Source organism: Pipistrellus hanaki, assembly GCF_964339955.1.
Source record: "Pipistrellus hanaki genome assembly, chromosome: 2".
Lineage (NCBI taxonomy): Eukaryota > Metazoa > Chordata > Mammalia > Chiroptera > Vespertilionidae > Pipistrellus > Pipistrellus hanaki.
The window spans coordinates 31,926,180-31,945,167 of record NC_140504.1 but is presented as its reverse complement, the minus strand read 5'-3'; the positions used below and the strand labels follow the sequence as shown (position 1 = coordinate 31,945,167).

The 18,988-nt window shown below is 36.4% G+C and overlaps 1 protein-coding gene across 4 annotated transcripts in view; it reads right to left on the bottom strand.

The window, feature by feature from the left end:
- NAALADL2 (N-acetylated alpha-linked acidic dipeptidase like 2) overlaps positions 1 to 18,988 on the bottom strand; it is a 1,087,185-nt gene that overhangs the window by 728,590 nt on the left and 339,607 nt on the right. The window contains exon 1 of one of the 4 annotated variants that reach the window (XM_084874167.1): positions 14,980 to 15,274. The exons of the other annotated variants lie outside the window; for them this stretch is intronic. Coding sequence (XP_084730293.1) covers positions 14,980 to 15,022 — 43 coding nt within the window. The 5' untranslated portion in view covers positions 15,023 to 15,274. Of the gene's footprint in view, positions 1 to 14,979; positions 15,275 to 18,988 lie in introns of those variants that run through there. 4 annotated transcript variants of the gene reach the window in all.

Genomic DNA, 18,988 nt, shown 5'->3' with positions numbered 1-18,988 from the left:
GCAAGAAAAGGTAATATTGACTCCTTGCTGATGCTCTCAAAATAGCATCTTTGATGGCTGGGGTCATAAAGATATTGAGGCCTCCAAACTGGCTAGATAAGGCAACACAGCATCAAAGTTAAATGACCATGTGTTTAATTGGATTCTGGAACTCAAGAGGGAATGATTATAGAATGTTTAACCAGAGAATTGTGAAGCTCTATATGTTGTGAACCTGGAGGGGGTAGAAAAGTGGAAGACACCTACTAAGAAGGGCTCCTGGTGGTTCATATTTTGCACAGGGGTCTCTCACACAAACTGCATTTCAGGGAGAAGCCAGTTCTGGGCTGCCTGTTCTATGCTGAATTGCCTGCCTGCACTGCACTCCTGGCATCTCAGCCAGCCCTTAAAAAGAAATCCCTGGATCCTTTTCCAACCAATAAGACTAAGGCTTAAAGCCCCATCCAATTGGAGCTATGCAGTTATATCCCCATCAGCTTCTTAACCAACTAATCAGAGCAGCTCCATTCTGACCAATCAGGACAGTGTCTTTGTGATAATCATACTGTGAATATTTATGGCCCTCATTTGCATGAGGATGGACCAATCAGAGACCAGGGGCCGGGACTTCTGTCTATATAAGTCAGCTTCCCTCTGGCTCTAAGGGTCTACTTTTCCTTTCCTCCTAGGTCTGTGTCTCCCTGGCTGGATCTGAATACTGATGGTTTGTAGGAGCCTAAAGGAGCAGACCAGCAGAGGCCAGAGAATTCCGATAGAGAATAGAGAAATCCGATAGAGAATAGAGAAGCCTGGGACTGATCAACAAAGGCAAAGCAGACCTGTTAGGAGCACTGCTGTGTACCAGGAGAGGGGCTCTGGAGCATATGGCCCCAGGGCCACCTCACAGCCCAGCTATTTTCCCAGCTGGGCTGTATCACAGTTGAGCTGAATTTGCACTTCTTCACTTCTCCCCAAATTGGGGATTCCTATTGGCATTGAATTGGCACCAGTAACTATTCTCTTCTTAATTTCCAACATCATCACTATTTTTTTTATCATCACTATTATCATAGATGATAGATGTGTTCAATTTTAAAAGAATGGAGGTGTTTACCTATTTTACTGATTCGAAGATATAAAAAAAGTGAGATTATCATTTCTAAAATAATCACAATATTCACTACTCTAAATAAATTTTGGAGAACTTAAATATGTAAGTTTAGAAAGGTTTCTAATTAGGCCCTCCTATTTTTGTATTAAGAGATAAGCAATAGTATCATTAAATAATAGATTTTCCTTAAAACGAAGTCATATAGTCATATATTTTTTAACTTGTATGAGGGTTCCTTTTTTTCCAGCATAAAATTGTATCTAGGAGATGATCTTTAAGTTCCTAAGTTTTAACTTTCTCAACTTAAACAACAACAACAAAAATGCTGTCTGCTGTCCATCTACAACCTTTGATTCCTCTGAAATTCCTCATTTTTAGTCTGTATGGCAGACTTTCACTGGCTACAAAGCATGAAAGCAACAACTTTCTGATGCCAGATGCTGATCAATAGCTATTTCCCAAAGTTTATAGTATAATTAAAATGTGTAACAGGAATAATTTTCTCTTCAAACCCTAAGGCTTAGCCCAGAATTACTGACTAAGTTAAACTTATGTGGTATAACATTTTTTTATTTTGTTTATGGGTGATATAAAGGAGTTTATGGCTTTTACATGTAATTTGGTAAGTTAGAAACACTGAAGAAGAAATATCCTCTGCATCAGCAAAACCTCTATTGTTTAAAAACCTCTTTAAAGTATATTTTGTAGTGGTAAATCTATATTCCTTTATATCAGCTTGTCACCTAAAACTTCAAACTGAAGGTTAATTGTCAAAACAGTCTTGAATTTAGTAGAATTCATTTACTTCACACTATTCCTTGAGAGCTTTACCACCCTCAATAAAAGTGCCAGGAATGTAGGTATGATGAAAATATCATAAGAATGTGAGGTAGGACAAGATAATTCATTATGTACCCAAACAGAAAATATTATTTGCATACATGAAGTTATGTCAGTTTTTTTAAGCACCGTATCCATAGAAAAGCAGATACAGCAGCTACGTAACAGTTTATAAATAAAATATTCATCTTTATAGTAACAAAAATTAATAGTCACTAATTTATTTTTTTGCCCTGCATTTCAATCCTAGCTTTGTTCCTTACTGATATTTACTAAAATGCCCAATTGTATTAGTTGTTCTTTTCATTAGTAACAATAAAAATATAATCACATAATCACCCAAACTCTAATGTGAATCACTAATTATCCAAAGGTCTTGACATTTTTGAATGAATAAATATTTATCCCAACCTTATTTTGCTTTCTTCAAAACAAAGTCAAATTGAAGTGCAATCCTACTCCCAAAGTCTCAAAGGTCTGTTTCATGCACAATGTATAGTCATGTGGTATACATGTGCATTATTCTAATACTAGTGTCCTGGTGCACAGTTGGAGCACTTTGAAAGGAAGTTAATTAGAAGAAATATTTTAATATCACTATTCATTCTTTCTCTGTAATAGAAGTGTCAACCAAATTCATGATTGACAATGACAAATAATCGAAACACAGGCATGTAATTGGTGCCATCTAGAGCTTTTATGTGTTGTACATGTGCAAGTCAATTTAGCCTTTTATATTTATAAACTTGCTTAATTAGACCAGTTTTCTGATTTAACTAAACTTTTTCCAGCCCAGTGAAGCGCCCCAACTTCTCTTTTAGGTAATTGTTAGCAACACAGCAGTAAATATCAACACGAAGCAGATTATTATTATAGACTACGCAGGGAGACAAAGGATAAAATATTTAACTCCAGCAGTGTTTGACTATATTCTGCACAGTGAGAAAGCCTGAAGTCTTTTCAAGACCCACCATTTCTTACTTCTTTTCAGTTGGGTCAAGATTTTAAACTTTCTAAATCTCAGTTTTCTGGCTAATGAAAAGAAAATAGGATTCACCAAGTCTCCTATCTACCTACACCAGGACTTCTGTGAAGATCAAATAAGATGAGGCACAGGAAAAATGCTTAACAAACATTTGGTTAAAGTGTAAAATGTTTGCACCTGACTATAAAGCAAGTCAGGTTCCTGGGGTGAAGAAACTCCAAGAAGGCTAGTCGCTAGGGGGAGAAAGCCAGGCGTTGCTACATGATATCATTACTTGGCACCCCACAGTGACCATTTCTGGGCTGGGCTGTGAGCCGCATTTTGTGCATGGGGTCTTGACAGTGTTGGCTGTGACTTGGAAGGATGTCATTCTAGGGTGGTGGTTGGCCTGTATCCCACTTGGGGCAAGCTGAGTGCTAGTTTGTTGGCTCCAGGTCCATGGTGCTATTTATTTTTAAATGGCCAGTGTGCATCATGCCAGTTCCTGCATTGAGCATCAGCCCCCTGGCTGTCAGTGTGCAAGGTCATAGTTTCGGGTTGGAGGGAAAGATGGACACTTAGCAATATATATATAACATAGATCAGGAGGGACACTATAAAAACTTAGTGGCAGTCAAGAAGCCTGCATATTTCATGTTTTTTTAAAGATCTGGATGAATTTGGCCGAAACCGGTTTGGCTCAATGGATAGAGCTTCGGCTTGGGGACTGAAGGGTCCCAGGTTTGATTCCGGTAAAGGGCATGTACCTTGGTTGCGGGCATATCCCCAGTAGGGGTTGTGCAAGAGGCAGCTGATTGTTGACTCTCTCTCATCGATGTTTCTAACTCTCTATCTCTCTCCCTTCCTCTCTGTACAAAATCAATAAAATATATTAAAAAAAAAAGATCTGGGTGAATTTGGCTATAGTCCAGTGGCATGAGTTCTGAAGATAACTAGCTGGAATAGGCTTATTGAGTGGCACTACATGCTAAAAGCCTAAATATTCCAGAAGAACAGTCTCTAGCTAAATCTGCAGACAAGCCAACCACACACACACACACACACACACACACACACACACACACACACTGACACATAAATACTCACTCACATACAAATTTATTCATGTATCTATGAAAGCTGTCTTAATAATCAGCCTACAATTTTTTTTCTATTGGTTTTCTCATATTCACTGATACTATCTCCTAACTTCACGGAGGCTGCTTCTGGCCAATCCTTTTATTTATCTTTCCTGGATTCAACACCCCACACACAGCCTCACCCTAACTCTTGGCTGGATGAAATCACCCTTTAGTGCAAAGATGCAGTACATTTGGCATGTAGACTGTCACCCACTCTTTCCTGTGACTGAATGAATCTGTCATTATACTCACTCTTATTCTTCCTTATTGAAAAGGAGTTGTCCTCATGCTCTTGAAAGTCATTCACATGACCCAAGTCATATTCATCAGACTCTCCTTTTCTTTTTAGCATCTCTATTCTCCCACCATTGACACTGTTTCTTCATTTGTGAAAACTGGAAACTATACAGACCTCGTGGTCTTGCTATATTGTAACTACCTCCTTTGTTCACTCTTCTTTCTTCCACTGTGGTCATTGCCCAGGCACAATGATGGAACTTCTATGATGTTAGGCTTCCTAAGGTTTGATTTTATGATTTCGTCTTCTCCTTTCATTCATTCCGATGATTCTGAAATTGTTTCTTTCTCATGTTTTTTTGCCTTTATTCCCAGTTTGAATCACTGAATCCTAGTTACTGCATTCTCTGTCAGTTATAAATTCTCAGCATGCATTTCCCTACAAACTCTGTCATCTATATCCTCTCTCTCCCCGGTGAGCCCATCTTAGTTTCTTTTATTTCTGTTCAGACTTTAGATGTTAGTTTGCCATCAGTCTTCTCCTCTTCTGATTTTACAATCTATCTTTGTATAATCTCTCCCATCTACAGTGTCATCTATGATGTAATTTTTAATTATATCAAATGTTTTCATTATTTTATTCTAGTTCTTTCTCCCAAGGTCTAGTGTCATTTTTGCGACTTAAGTCCTGAACATTGTTATATAGTTTAAAATAATATTATTTATATTTCTTGTCTAGAAACTGTTGCCCATTGCACATTTCTTAAATCAGTTAAAAATACGATTCTCTCAGTAACCCAGTGAGCCAGAAACCTTGTTTTCATAATCCCTTTCCCCTGCCCCACTAATACAAACACAAATTTAATCTCAAATATCTCTCAAATTTATTTCTTTATATATATATATATATATATATATATATATATATATATATATATATATTTTTTTTTTTTTTCAAATAAGCTCAGCTCTAGATCACTATGTGATAATGAATGAGGTTAAATTTCAAGTAGAAGAGAAGGACAGTTTTCTTCATATAAGGAAGATATAGTCATATAATTATTTGTATGTTTATGTCTTGAGCATAAATTCCTCTTAGGTGGTTGCTAATATTAAATGAAATAATATATGTGGAACACTTAGAACAGATCCTGGGACATGGTATACACTTAATAAATATTTCCTCTCATCACCACCACCACCATCAGCATCATCATTTCATATTTAAACTCCTTGAGAGCTCACCTAGGTAAACCACAGCCAAAGCCACTGCCATACAGGACTAGAAAAACGAGGAGGAACACATTCTCTAATTGTGAATGGTGATGCATTGTTCCCAATCCCCTGCCATATGCCACACCAATGATTCTTCTAGAAAAAGGTCTCCTTCATTTTTAAGACATTTGTATTTACCAGTTTTTAAAACTTTTTTAGTTACGGCATCTTGTTTTATTTTGTTTTGTCTTTACCAGGTTAATTGACTGCTACTTTATGCTCAACTAATTTTCATGTTGGAATAAAAATAAATTGCATTTTATGTGGAATTTTCCCCCCTGAATATATTATAATTATACTTGAAAATATATAGTGCCTATGGTTCTAGGCACTGGAAATACAGCCATAAACAAGTCAGCTATGGTCTTTCCTCTCAGAGAGAAATTTGTACTGCAGGGATATAAGCAATAAACAGATATACAAATAATGACTTGGTGAGATATTAAAAGAAGTAAAATCAGGCATCAAAATAGAGACTGGCTGCATTAGTTTGGGAGACTAGAGAATGTCTCCCTGAGATGGATGAATTTGGCTATACTCATTCTGTCATTCAGCCATCAGATCTGATGGCTGAATGACAGAAAGGAACAAAGCATAGGAAGCTAAGCAGAAACTACCAGTACATAGAGGGCTTAGAAGGGGATCAGTTGGTGTGATTATTGGAGGAAGAGAGAAGGCCAAGAGAGTTGTGAAATCCACATAAGCCCAGTAAGTTTCTACCTTAAATTAGTAGCAAATAAATACTAGTTATTTCCCCTTTCTACTTATGTGATTATAAAGATAAATTATTTACTAACTAATCAATGTGGGTAAATGCAAATTTCATGTGAAGACTACTTTTCCAAAATATTCTATTATCTAAATAACAATGTCACTTTAAATTATATTATACAGGCACAGAAGAGTGTTTTGATGAACACAACTTAGTTATTATTAATTCCTAGAAATATAAATAATATTATGTTTTCTAATATAGAAAAAAAGATGATGCCTGAAAGAAATCCATATAAGTCCAATGATAAACTAAAAAGAATATAAAATGTAAACCTAAAAATGATGAGAACTCAAACTCAAGAATAAAAATATAACTAATTTCTGATTAAGTTTTTCTTTTTTTCCTTCTAAAATCCTCTTTACCTTTGTCCGAATTAAAAACTTAAGGTAACATCATTACCTCACTCCACCTGAAGTTTGTGAAGTATCTAAAATACATTTATAATGCAATATGGATATCATCAATACCAATTTGATTTTCTTTATTCTTACTCTTTGTCCCTACCCTACCTATTTCCCCTTCCATAGGCAAATCTGCCAGTGACTATACTGAACCCTTCAGTAACCAAAATGAATATAAAACACCTATATAAAATCCAGTAAGCACTCCAAGGGAGAGAAGAACCTGGTGCAGTACCATATGATTATAAGATATACATAGCTGCCTAATTTTCAAATTACCTATTTTATATTTTGAAATAGTAATAGTGTGAATATTTGGGTTACATATTTTATTGCCTATATGTATTAATTATTCTTTTTGTTGTTGCTATTGGAGAGAGAGACAGAAACATCGATGTGAGGGAGAAACACCTGTTGGTTTCCTCCTTTATGGGCCCAGACCAGGGATCGAACTGCAACCTGGCTATGTGCCCTGACCAGGAATCAGACCCGCCACCTTCTAGTGTATGGAATGATGCTCCAACCAACTGAGCCTCCCACCCCTACCCCCTGCCCTTTGCGAGGGCTCTTATTACTTTACTTTTCTTTCTTTTATTTTCAAATTATGTTTAACATTTTTCTGTATAAAGTTTTTGTTTGCTTGCTCAGTTTTATAAATGTCTGGTAAGATGGTACAGTGACTTATGGAGTTCAAAAGAAAACTGTCCATGTCAAAATTCTGCTATGCGTTAAATACTACTACTTTCTTTACCTCTCTATCTTTCCAAACTTTCTTTCCCAGTGTTGCCTAATAAAACCCCCCTCTTCTAGTTAGGCCTGCTTCCTGGGAGCTAGGGAAATTATGCTGATTTCTAGCACCACCTCTAATGGAGAAATCTATGCATCTTATTTAATAACGGATGCATTTTTATATCATTTGAACACCATCAATTTTAAAATCAATTTCTGAATTTCCTTTGGCTGCTATGAAGTTTGAAGGCAAATATGTGATCCATTTGGTATCAGTTTACAATGTTCCGGCATATATTTTGTATAAAAATTTTAACTGTTATTTTAACGTTATCTCCTTTTATGCTTACTAATGTGTAGTCTATTTCAAAGTAGATATTCTTGGGAAATCTTTTTTTTTCCTTCAAATAAAAGAGGGGAATAAAGCAAGTAAATACTTGGATGGACTCAGTTTCTAGACCTTTTCTCTACTGTTAATTTTGTCAGGAAAGACTTTCTTCATTCAGGTCAATTATTCTGTTTACCAAATCTGCCAGAGTCAGTTTATGTCATATCTCCTCTATGAAACTCTCTGTAAATTTCTAGATTTCTTTATAAAAAAATTGTATTTATAACAATAGCCAAGTTCAATACAACAATGTACCTAACCAAGAATTGGCAAGAGTGGAAGCAACTTCCCCTTTGTACCTGAGCACATTTCTCCACCTCTGAAATGTGTCACCAAGAAATATGGATGCAATGCAGAATTTTGCAAGATTTATTAATAGTTTAAGGGAAGATGGGACTTGTCTGGATTGCATTAAAAGTCCATAAACAAAGAGGAAAATAAGCAAGGTGACCCTTCAATTCTCTCTTTCTCCTGCCATGTTTTCACAGGAACTCATTTTGGAGAAAATAAAAGAATCACAGAGATAAAAAGGATACATGAATTTAATCAGTTCTCAAAATGAGAACTGTCTAAAGCCAAGCAGCAAGTTGATTTTGATGTTTAGCAGGTGTATGTGCACATCTTTTGCATGTTCATATCATTGACATGAAATTCAGTAGTTGACTTTTCTAAAATATTTTTCTTTGGGATTTTATTTTAGTAGGTAGGATTTATACCTACCCTCTAAGTCACACTCAGTTATTTGGTACACAATACACAACTTGCAAATACAATGATTAGATGTTTAAAGAGGACTGGTGGATTACATTTTAATATATATTATCAAAGCTTTTATGAATGCACATTCCTAAGTGTTCAACTGTGGAGATGGTTAAATATCTATCAACAGAGCAACAAAATAACCCTGTCAAATAAAACTATTTACATTTACTTTTCCTGAAGAGAGACTAGAAGCTCAAGGGATCAATTGGAGCTCAATGCCCTTTTAAGTTTTTCATCCTAATCACATTTTCTTTTCAATCTTCTCAGTCGCTCACTTTTCCTTCACTTTCATGTAAGTGCAAAACCTTCCAATAATAACTTAAGTACATGGTTGGTTAAAAAGCCTCCCCCCAAAAACCTGCAATACAAAGATTGGCTTACGGTCTTACTACATTGGCTAAACTTGTTTAAACTCTTTCCAAAATCTAGATAGTAGGCATGCAATGTAACAATTATATGGTGTTTATTCATGTATAATCAACTTATTACTGTACCCTTTGTTTCTTTTCTTTAAAAAAAAGAAAGCAGATTCAAAGACAGATCCATCCCTTTAAATATATGAAAAAAATAATAGCATTATTAATAATAATGTTTAAATAATCAAGTCACCCTGTAAATATACATCACCTTTTCTTCAAGGAGATTTTATAGTGACTTTAATTGATACTTAACACGTTTTCCCTTTTAAAACAATTTCAGTGCCATAAAATATCATTTAAATCAAAGGGAGATTAAACTGTGCCTTTCAGATCATTTAGAAGCATAGGAACAAACTCTAAATTTCAAAGTGTTTAAGAACTGGCTTCTCCCTAAACAGCAGGTTTCAACTAAGGACCAAGTTTCTCTAACCTCATGTATCTCATGTTCCATTCAAATATGTTGCTTGCTATTTTATTTCTAATAATGTCAAAGTCCTATTTCTATTAAGAAGAGAAAAAGAGACCACCTCAGCCCAGTTGTTTTCATTAACTATTTCTTATATATCATGTCAGAGTTCATCTCTGACTCTCATTTGCCTGCTCCAAGGATTCTGTCTTACACCTGGGGAAAGCCCCAAGCTATCCTGCACCTTTATCCTGTTGGTCACACTCACCTTGGGTTTCATGCCTTAACATTCTCTGAAATCTTATGTGCTCCAAATGTGCTCGATGCTGTCCTTAGATAAGACCTCACCAGCAGAGCTTTAACTCCAAAATGCCCTGCTACCTCAATATGCAAATATCAATTCCAAAATGTCTGAGTTCTTCATGTTCCAACTATCACTATGAGCTAGTGAAAGTCTTCCTCCCGAAAGAGGAACTTTTGCAGGTCTCTTAATTGAAAATGCTGTTAAATGGTGATAGCTAGGAAGGGAGACTCCCAAACTGGTTAGTCCTCTTTGGAGTTTTAGAAAGATTTCAAGGCACTCACAGGCATGGTTTAGGACAATAAATGCAGAAATATTTTTCCACCACAGAGAGTAAGCATGCACACCAAACCAGTATAACAGGTTGGGTGTACAGTACTGCTGCCCTCCGGGTGCAATTTAGAAGCACAGACACTAAGGCACCTTCTGCCCAGCCTTTGTTTCTCTTACTAGCCAAATAAAATGAGTATCACTTCTAACAAAAGGCTGTAGCATGAGCAACACTCAATGCATGTGCCTATGGACTTCCAAGCCAACTTCTCCCGGTTGCTGTGAAAGTTAAGTAAATGTCTTAGAGATCAATGAGACTTTTATGGAGTCAAGAGAAAACCCAAACTGGCATGGACCAGGTTTCAATAGTCCGAGTGAATACTGGACAATTCTCCCCAGGCCATAACGATAGAAACTAAAAGATGGCAATGTGGAAAGCATTTATGACCTGATCCCCTTTTGAAAAAGGAAAGTAAGTGAGTCCTGAAAGTAATGTGCCAGATTCCTCTATAAAATTATAGGTTCTGGACAGCGAGGGTGGAGCCCTGGCAACTGCTTCTGAGAAATCAAGGACAATTTTCTTCATAGGATCTCTGTTTGATACCGTAAAAACAGAGTGGAAATATTGGACCAGAGGCCCTCTAAGCTCCCTCTTAACTTGCGAATTTTAATAATCTACAGATTCCCATACCCGCCCCCCAAACTCTGACAAGCAAATTCTCCTTCTGTGTGTTAACTGAATTCTATCTTCTCTGCTGATTGCTGTCTAAAGCTGGCCTTGAATTCCATGGGATGTAGCCAACTCTTCTGTAATATTTTCCTCCGAGTTCTAATTTTTCTAGACTTGAGTGGTTCCTAGATCTAGAGAACTAAGGAGAATTGAGGTAGGAAGGAGGGCTATAATTAGAAATGTTCAAACACATCCAAGCAGCTGATAGTAGGCAGCCTAAGTAACAAGACTATTGAGTAGCCCAGGGCAGATACTACCCAAAGAAATCTCTCACAAAGTTGATCCAGTATTGAATTCAGAGATACCTTTAATTCAAATAATTCCAAGGATGAATTTGCATATTATATCCTTTAAAAAGAGTCAAGTGACCTTGGGCATGCTTTGACCAAGGAAGAGGGAAGAAATAAAATGCAAAAAGCTCCTGAGGACTGGATTGCATTGGTAGGAGGGGCTCAGAGAATGAGGAACACAGCTGGATAATGGTAGATTCTACTCTTTTTTTTCTTTTTTTTAATAATTCTGACTAGAGTCTGCCCTACCAGTTAATACAAATTCTGAGAGAAGTAGAAAAAAGGTAAGTGGCCCTTCCTTGTCAAGGGGGTAGCCTCTGGAGAAACCATAGCCTTAGGAATTTTCCAGGGAGTTGCTTGCCAAGAAGGAAATTGCCACCCTCTCTCATCCCAGGCATGGCTTTCACTACTGTCAGGGATGGACCAAGTGCCACTTGATGGTACATGTGAGTTTGCAGGTATAATGCAAGGAAATGATACTTTCTTTTCTCAGCAAATGACAGTGCTCAAAAAGCATTTATCCCTACTTTTTTGGGATCATATTATGTATATGTTTTATTTATATTTTTTAAAAAAAATAGAAAGAAAATTCTGGCATTCTATCCTACTCTATATAATTCTATTTTGTGAATCTTGAGAATATTGTAAATCTTCATGTATGGAATAATTACATAATTGTCTGCAGGGTTACATTTCATGAGGACTGAAAGGGTGAGCTTGCTTTTCATGTTTGAAAAGATAACTGAGATGTGTTTGCAGTAAGCTGAAGATAACCTTCATTTTCTTTTAGAAAAAAAAATAAGTTCCCAATACCATTGGAAATATTAAATGTTGATAGCGTATGGGCTCCACTAACCAGGGCTCACTCCACCAGCTTCGGGGCATGAAAATGTCTCGGGACAGAGACCTATAGAAAAATAGTCCTAAAGTGAATAATCATTGACAATATCTATGGCCAGCCCCACAATTTCTGATTAGAGACGAGGCAATGAATCTAGAAATCTAGATAAGATGCATGGCCTTGGAAAGCCATTATTCAAAGTACATGATGGACATCGAATAATAATCTACTGTCATTTATTATCTTCATGGCCAAAACACTTAAACCATCCAATTGTTTAATGTACAAAACAGTATTTTATATAGCCATTTCTATTGAGAACACCTATTCATAAGTAGATATGATGATAATGAGTATTATTTCAGAGAACTTCAGAATATGTTGGTAAATGCTATCAAGTCAAGGAAAAATTAATCAATGTTTCAAAATGGCTTTTTATTCACTTCAATACTTTTTTTTAAATATATATTTTATTGATTTTGTACAGAGAGGGAGAGAGATAGAGAGTTAGAAACATCGATGAGAGAGAGTCACCAATCAGCTGCCTCTTGCACACCCCCTACTGGGGATATGCCTGCAACCAAGGTACATGTCCTTGACCGGAATCAAACCTGGGACCTTTCAGTCCCCAAGCCGACGCTCTATCCATTGAGCCAAACTGGTTTCAGCCACTTCGATACTTTTTAAATTCAAGCTCAGTTACAGGGAAAGGGTGTTGCCCAGAAAACAGAGTGTTAGAGCATTACATAAATGAAGATTCCAGGATAAATCTTGATTTCTTTTTTTTTTTTTAATATATATTCTTATTGATTTCAGAGAGGAAGGGAGATGGAGAGAAAGAAATATCAACCATGAGAGAGAATCATGGATCAGCTGCCTCCTGCAGCATGTGCCCTTGACAGGCATCGAAACCAGGACCTTTCAGTCCTCAGGCTGCTGCTCTATCTACTGAGCCAAACTGGTGAGGGCAAATCTTGATTTCTTTTACAAAATATTAAACATACTTATCAAAACCTCTTACCTTCACATGTATGAATAAAGCTGCAAATAATCCCCATCGTGCTTTAATTTGTTATTTAAAATACATCCAGACATAATTTACAACCAACAACCCAAGTACCTTTGCTTCTAATTAACTCTCACCTGACTAATAGGTTCACTATTAATAATCAAGATAAATACAACTGGGATAGAAGCATTTCAATATTCCAAAAAGATATGTCTGAGCTCTCTGTAGATCTACCGAGGATACATTGACTCAGATAAGATCAGAAAAGAATACATTCCCTACTGAAAAGTTTTCATAGAATGCACACAGGAAAATGCCCTGGGAAAGAACTGATCTCACATGCATTCCGAAACTACACAAGATTTATGGATCTAAGTATATCATTTTCTAACTGAGGTCATGGCATTCAGATTATTTACTGTCTTTTGTTATAGACTTTGTGCTATATATATATATTTAATTCATACATATATATACACACCAATTATTAATTCTAAAAGTTTACAGTGGGACATGGTACCAGAAATGTAACATACATATAAGTGTCAGAAAAACACACACAGGAAAACTATATTTTAAGACTCTAAAATAAGAAATAAATATTACCCATGATTCTGACACAAAAGGGATGATAAGGGGAAAGAGGAGAGGCCCAGTTATCCCTTAGTTTATTTTGGTCCCTTGAATGCAGACATAGGTGATACGCCCACAAAGTTCTAGGACAGGCTGTGCAGATGGCTGCCTACCAGTCGTTTATATTCCACACAAAATCATCATTATATGAACAGCATATACTTTTTAAAGGAAATGTATTACAGACACAATTTAGGAAGATACAAGTAAGAACTATATGCATAACATTTTGTCCATAAAACACATAAAAATAAAATATTTCATAGGATTATGCTAAAAATCCCTTTTACCTCATAGTTGTTGTTTTTTCCAGTGTAATGTACTAAATGACTTTTTTTTTTGTTGCAATCTTTATATTAAAAATGCTTTAAGTAGCATTTTATACAGTGTTTCAAAAACATTTTTAGGAAACATACAGAACTAAAAATAAACTTCTGAGATCCTTAAGCAGGTTAAGTGGAGAAATCATTAAAGAGAATGAAGAAGATCATTAAATCTATTAATTGGATTCCCTACCTTTATAACCTGGCATGTCTATGATCATCTCATTATTATTCTTGCATGTGTTGTATTTCACAGATGTAGTTTTACATGTTTGATTATGTGCACTTTCTGAAAACTAGGTCGTTTGGGAATTTTCTTGCTATCTTCACAAGAACACAATAAAATTAAAAAATAGCATTGTAAGTAGATTTTTTAAAAAATTATGAATAAAGTGTTACTTGTAAATGTGGTAAATAATTTATAAGAGAATAGACTACTAAAAATAATAGTAACAAATAAGCATTCAGCCCACTTTCTATTTTTTTTTTTTAAGAAAAGATTTTTCTCACTCAGAAAAGTGAAACGTGTGAGGAACCTTGTACTTGTTTCTATCAACAAGCCTAACCATAGCAGCCTAGTCAAGCCAATGTCAACAAAGCCAGTGCCTTCAGAGGACAAAGGTATCTGATTAGGTAAGGCATGTAAAACAAACCGCTCTCCCGACCGATTTGCTCTGGACTGGGATCCTGGTTTCCACCTTTTAAAAATAGTGACGTTATTATAAGGACACTTCGCTGACAAAAACCAGAGATGGAAAAACTTGATTACAACTAAAAACTGTACAGGTAGAGACAAAAAATCAGTACTCCATCTCTGTTGGAAAAGGCCTAAAATGAATAATGAACCAGAGGTTGGTAGCACCATTTCTCCAGCACCACGTTGGGGAGGAGTAAGCATAAGCATCTCCCTGTGCTTCCTAAGTGTGTCTGTCTGTGTCGGTCACGTTTCTGAGCAGAACAGAGATAGCCAGATTCTTCAGCTCCTTCTGAAACAATTCCCACGTTTTCTCCCCACCCTCAAAACACACAGCCCAGGACGCGCGCACACACACACGCGCACACACACACACACACACACACACACACACCACACACTGTAATGGACACTGCTTACATTTCTGACTGCAGGAATTCCCGAGGCTCTTGGCACTTACCTTGCAAGGATGTGTTAGGTAGACTTGCTTCATTCTCTCCCATTTTTTATCTCTTTTTAAAGGGGGGCAAACAGTTCCAAGTTGATCCAGTTACCCTGCTAGCTCCGTGACCTTCTGACTTTCTGCTGTAGTATTGTAACAGTACACTACCTGCTTTCTTCTGTGAATAATTACCACTCTGCTTCCTGAGTTACCTGGGCTTGCAGGACCTGTTTTACTATGAAGTGAGATCACATCCTTTGATCCCATGTACTGCTATGAATGTGAGCTTCACAAAACGTGGCTTTGTTTCCGTTTTAATATTAACTTTTAATTCCTTACTTTCACTTTAGTCCCGAAATGGATTTTCATGTTTCCCATGAAAGTGTGTGGATTCTACCAACACGCCACGGTGCACAGACAGATTCCTGTTTGTTTTTAGAGTTTCTGATCTGTTGCTCTTATAGAAATCAAATAAAATTAATGTGAATTTTGCAATGTGCATTTTTAAAAAATATGGAGAGATAAGGAAGAGCCTGGGAATGAAGGCTGTGCAGTGGTAGAAAGACAAACACTATTACTTGTGCAGCTAGTTGAGGAATGCAACGTCTTTGAGACTGGAATTCCTCAACTATAAAATAGAGGTAATATCTATTTCAGAGGATTGTCACAGAAATTGAGAGGATACTGTATGACTGCTAAACATTGTCAATAGCAGCTAATAAGCAAACAAGCAACATTTTCTCTTCTTCTTTGTTTCTCCTTCTCTTCTTTCTATTCCTCTATCATCTTCTTTCTTGTCTCCCTCCTCTTGTCCTTCTCCTCCTGTCCAGTGGAAATAAGGCTGAAATAGAGCATTGGTGTCTGATGTCACTATGTTCCGACATCAGTGGTGTTACTTATTAAGGGAGGGACTTAACAAAGTGACTCGGTATGTCACAAGCCCTCATTTATATGTGGATACCAAAATTTGCATTGCTTTTTTCATATGCACACAGTGAGTATGACACAAACTATTGTGCCTGAAAAAAAATAATCTCTAGCAAAAATTAGGGGCAAATTGGAGATTCATCTTTACTCATTTGTGAGAGAAAAAGTAGACCACAAAAATTAGGCATAATGTTTAAGCTCTATCTCCCATTAGACATCTAAAATTAAAACTAGCAAAACAAAACAAAAACACATCTCTACTTTCTCCCTCTAGAATTCCTTAAATTTTAGCTTTCAACAGACTAGTTAATATAAAAAATAAAAAATCCAAGGCTCAACTACCTCACCATTTAACAGTTCTTTTATTTTCAATTTGAAAAAATATCTGCATACCACATTTGCTAGCTTATTAAATGAAAGATTGACTACATAAGTTATGTCAACAATAAAAAGGGCAAACACCTAGACAAGTTTTCTCAAAAGTATAAGAAATGAAGACAAACAGAACATTAGCAGATTCTCATCAGAGTTAATTTAGAGTCCTCCCTTTCATTACGACCCTGTGTCTCAGTTTCCCAATCTGTTCAATGAGGGAGCTGGACCATTTATTACCTAAGGTTCATTCAATCATTTTAGTACCACAAATATGTGATTTAAAGTGATGGCTGTGGTTCACTTCATAATAGCTTACTTCTTTGCCTAGTACAATTGCATGATGTTAACATATATACCGTACTATATAGGTCACCAAAAGTAGCCTGAAATTGAATATTTGCCAATAAAACATTGTAATCAACACATTTTGACTTCCCCATAAGAGAAGAAACACACATATCAATCCTCACTCATTATGACAAACTTGCTCATGTATTTACATATCTGCCCTAGGCACCTATAAAGTAACACCTGTAAAGCTCTCATTATCTAACAACTGAATTATGGCATGTAGGAAGTCATTATGAAAGTAGAATAGAGTTCTCTATCTGAGCCAAAGAAAAATGTAAAAAATATGAACATCAGAAACATCAAATGTTTGTGTTGCTGAACATACATTCAGCTATATTGACACAGTTTCAATACGAATAAAGTACCTTCTCTCTCTCTCTCTTCCTCCCCACAGTTTTCCCCTCTAGTTCCTTTGTGTCATTGCCCCCACACTCCATTTGTCTCTCTCTGGCCTTTAATGCCTGGAAACATGTTTCTTCATCACTTCCCCTTTGCCTAATTCATATGCAAGGAATCTTCTTGATCCTCCTCTTGGTTGAGGTTTTGTAGGGCCCAGAATGAATCACCCCAAAGATGTGCTTCTGTGGTATGTAGATTGTTTTGAGCTGAAGGATACTTGATCTGCAGGATCAAGGGAAATTTATGTCCCCCAACCTTAACTGCCTAGAAGAATTTGAATTAGAGGCCTTGATTATCACTGATAACCTTTTTGACCTACCTATATGACAGGGCAAACTTTTATTTACTAAACATCTGTTCTTTTTACCATCCTATAATGACTCTTTAAGCCCCTAAGGTTCATTTCCTCATTCCTGGCTCATAATATCTTATATACCTGATACCCCTCTCTATCTCTAAATCTCTCCTGCATGTGGGGTCTTGGACTATCTCATGTATGTGGGTTTGCCACACATACGGATGTATTAAATTTGGTTATCTTCTCTTGCTAATCTGTCTCATGTCTCTTTATTAGACCAGCCAGGAGAACCTTAAAGGCAGGGGAAAATTTGCTCCTCCCACAGTCTCTTCTTTGTACTTTCCAGGTGTCCCTTAACAACAGGGAACTTCTCTCACCATCACACTGTATTGTATGCACTGCTTAATGACTTCTGCCCTTGCAATCTGTAGGTCAGAGATCATTTCTCTGCCCATCACTGTGTCTCTAGCACCTAGCACAGTTACTACTACATACTATGCCTTCAACAGATTTTGTAAAGATGAATAAAATTACCATCATCAGAAAGGGTGAGTTAAAGAATCTATTCCAGGAAATTAAAATGATAGAATTTAGAAATTCATCTGCATGAGCAAATTATTAAGAGCTACAAGGATAAAGGAATGAGGATAATTATGAAATTTTTCAAAAAAGGATTCAAAGATACAAGTAAATGAAAGAAAAAATAAAATAAATGCATCACTTTAAATACACTGATAGAGAAAGCCACTGGCCGAAATCGAGTCACTTGAGCTCAAGCCCATTTACCAAAAGTAAATTTTTAATACTTAGCCTTAACGATTTTTCAGTCCTTCCCAGAAACGTAATTCTAATGCATCAGTCTGGAAATTTCTTGTCAATACCAATGAGGTAATCTGTCCCATGAACCCTCTCTATCCCTCATAGAAAGAAGCAATCTGTATGACAAAACCCTTGTTTTTCCTCTGGAACCACCCCTAAAACAAGATGTCTTGAGCAAAAAATAATAAGTTATCTTATTTTGTTAATAGTTCCCTTGCTCTACCCTTCTTCCTACAAAAACTTTCATTTTGTACAACCCCTCAGAGAGCCCTTCTAGTTGCTAGATGGGATCCTGCGCCATGCATGAATTGCTTAATATTGCCAATTAGATAATTAGATTTACTTGGTTGATCTTGTTTTTAGCAACATACTCACACACACAAAGAGGGCATGATAGCTTTAGGCAGAGAAGCTTCACTGAATGGTGAAAAGGAAACTAATTATTAAAATTATCAACATTTTATGAATCGTGGAAAGGAAGTCTATGAGACTGGATATGTCTTTGAATGCATTTTGAGGCTACTATAAAATTACTGAGCACATTTTTTAAAAATATATTTTTATTGATTTCAGAGAGGAATGGATAAATAGAGAGAGATAGAAATATCAACAATGAGAAAGAATCATTGAATAGCTGCATCTGCCTCCTGCACACTCCATACTGGAGATGGAGCCTGCAACCCAGACATATGCCCTGACCAGGAATTAAACTGTGAACTCCTGGTTCATAGGTCGATGCTCAACCACTGAGTCACACCAGCTGGGTCTGACTGAGCACATTTAAAAAGAAAACAACTTAGATGAAAAAATATAAAGTATTTAACCACATCACCTATTATGTTTCCAACCTTCTAAAGC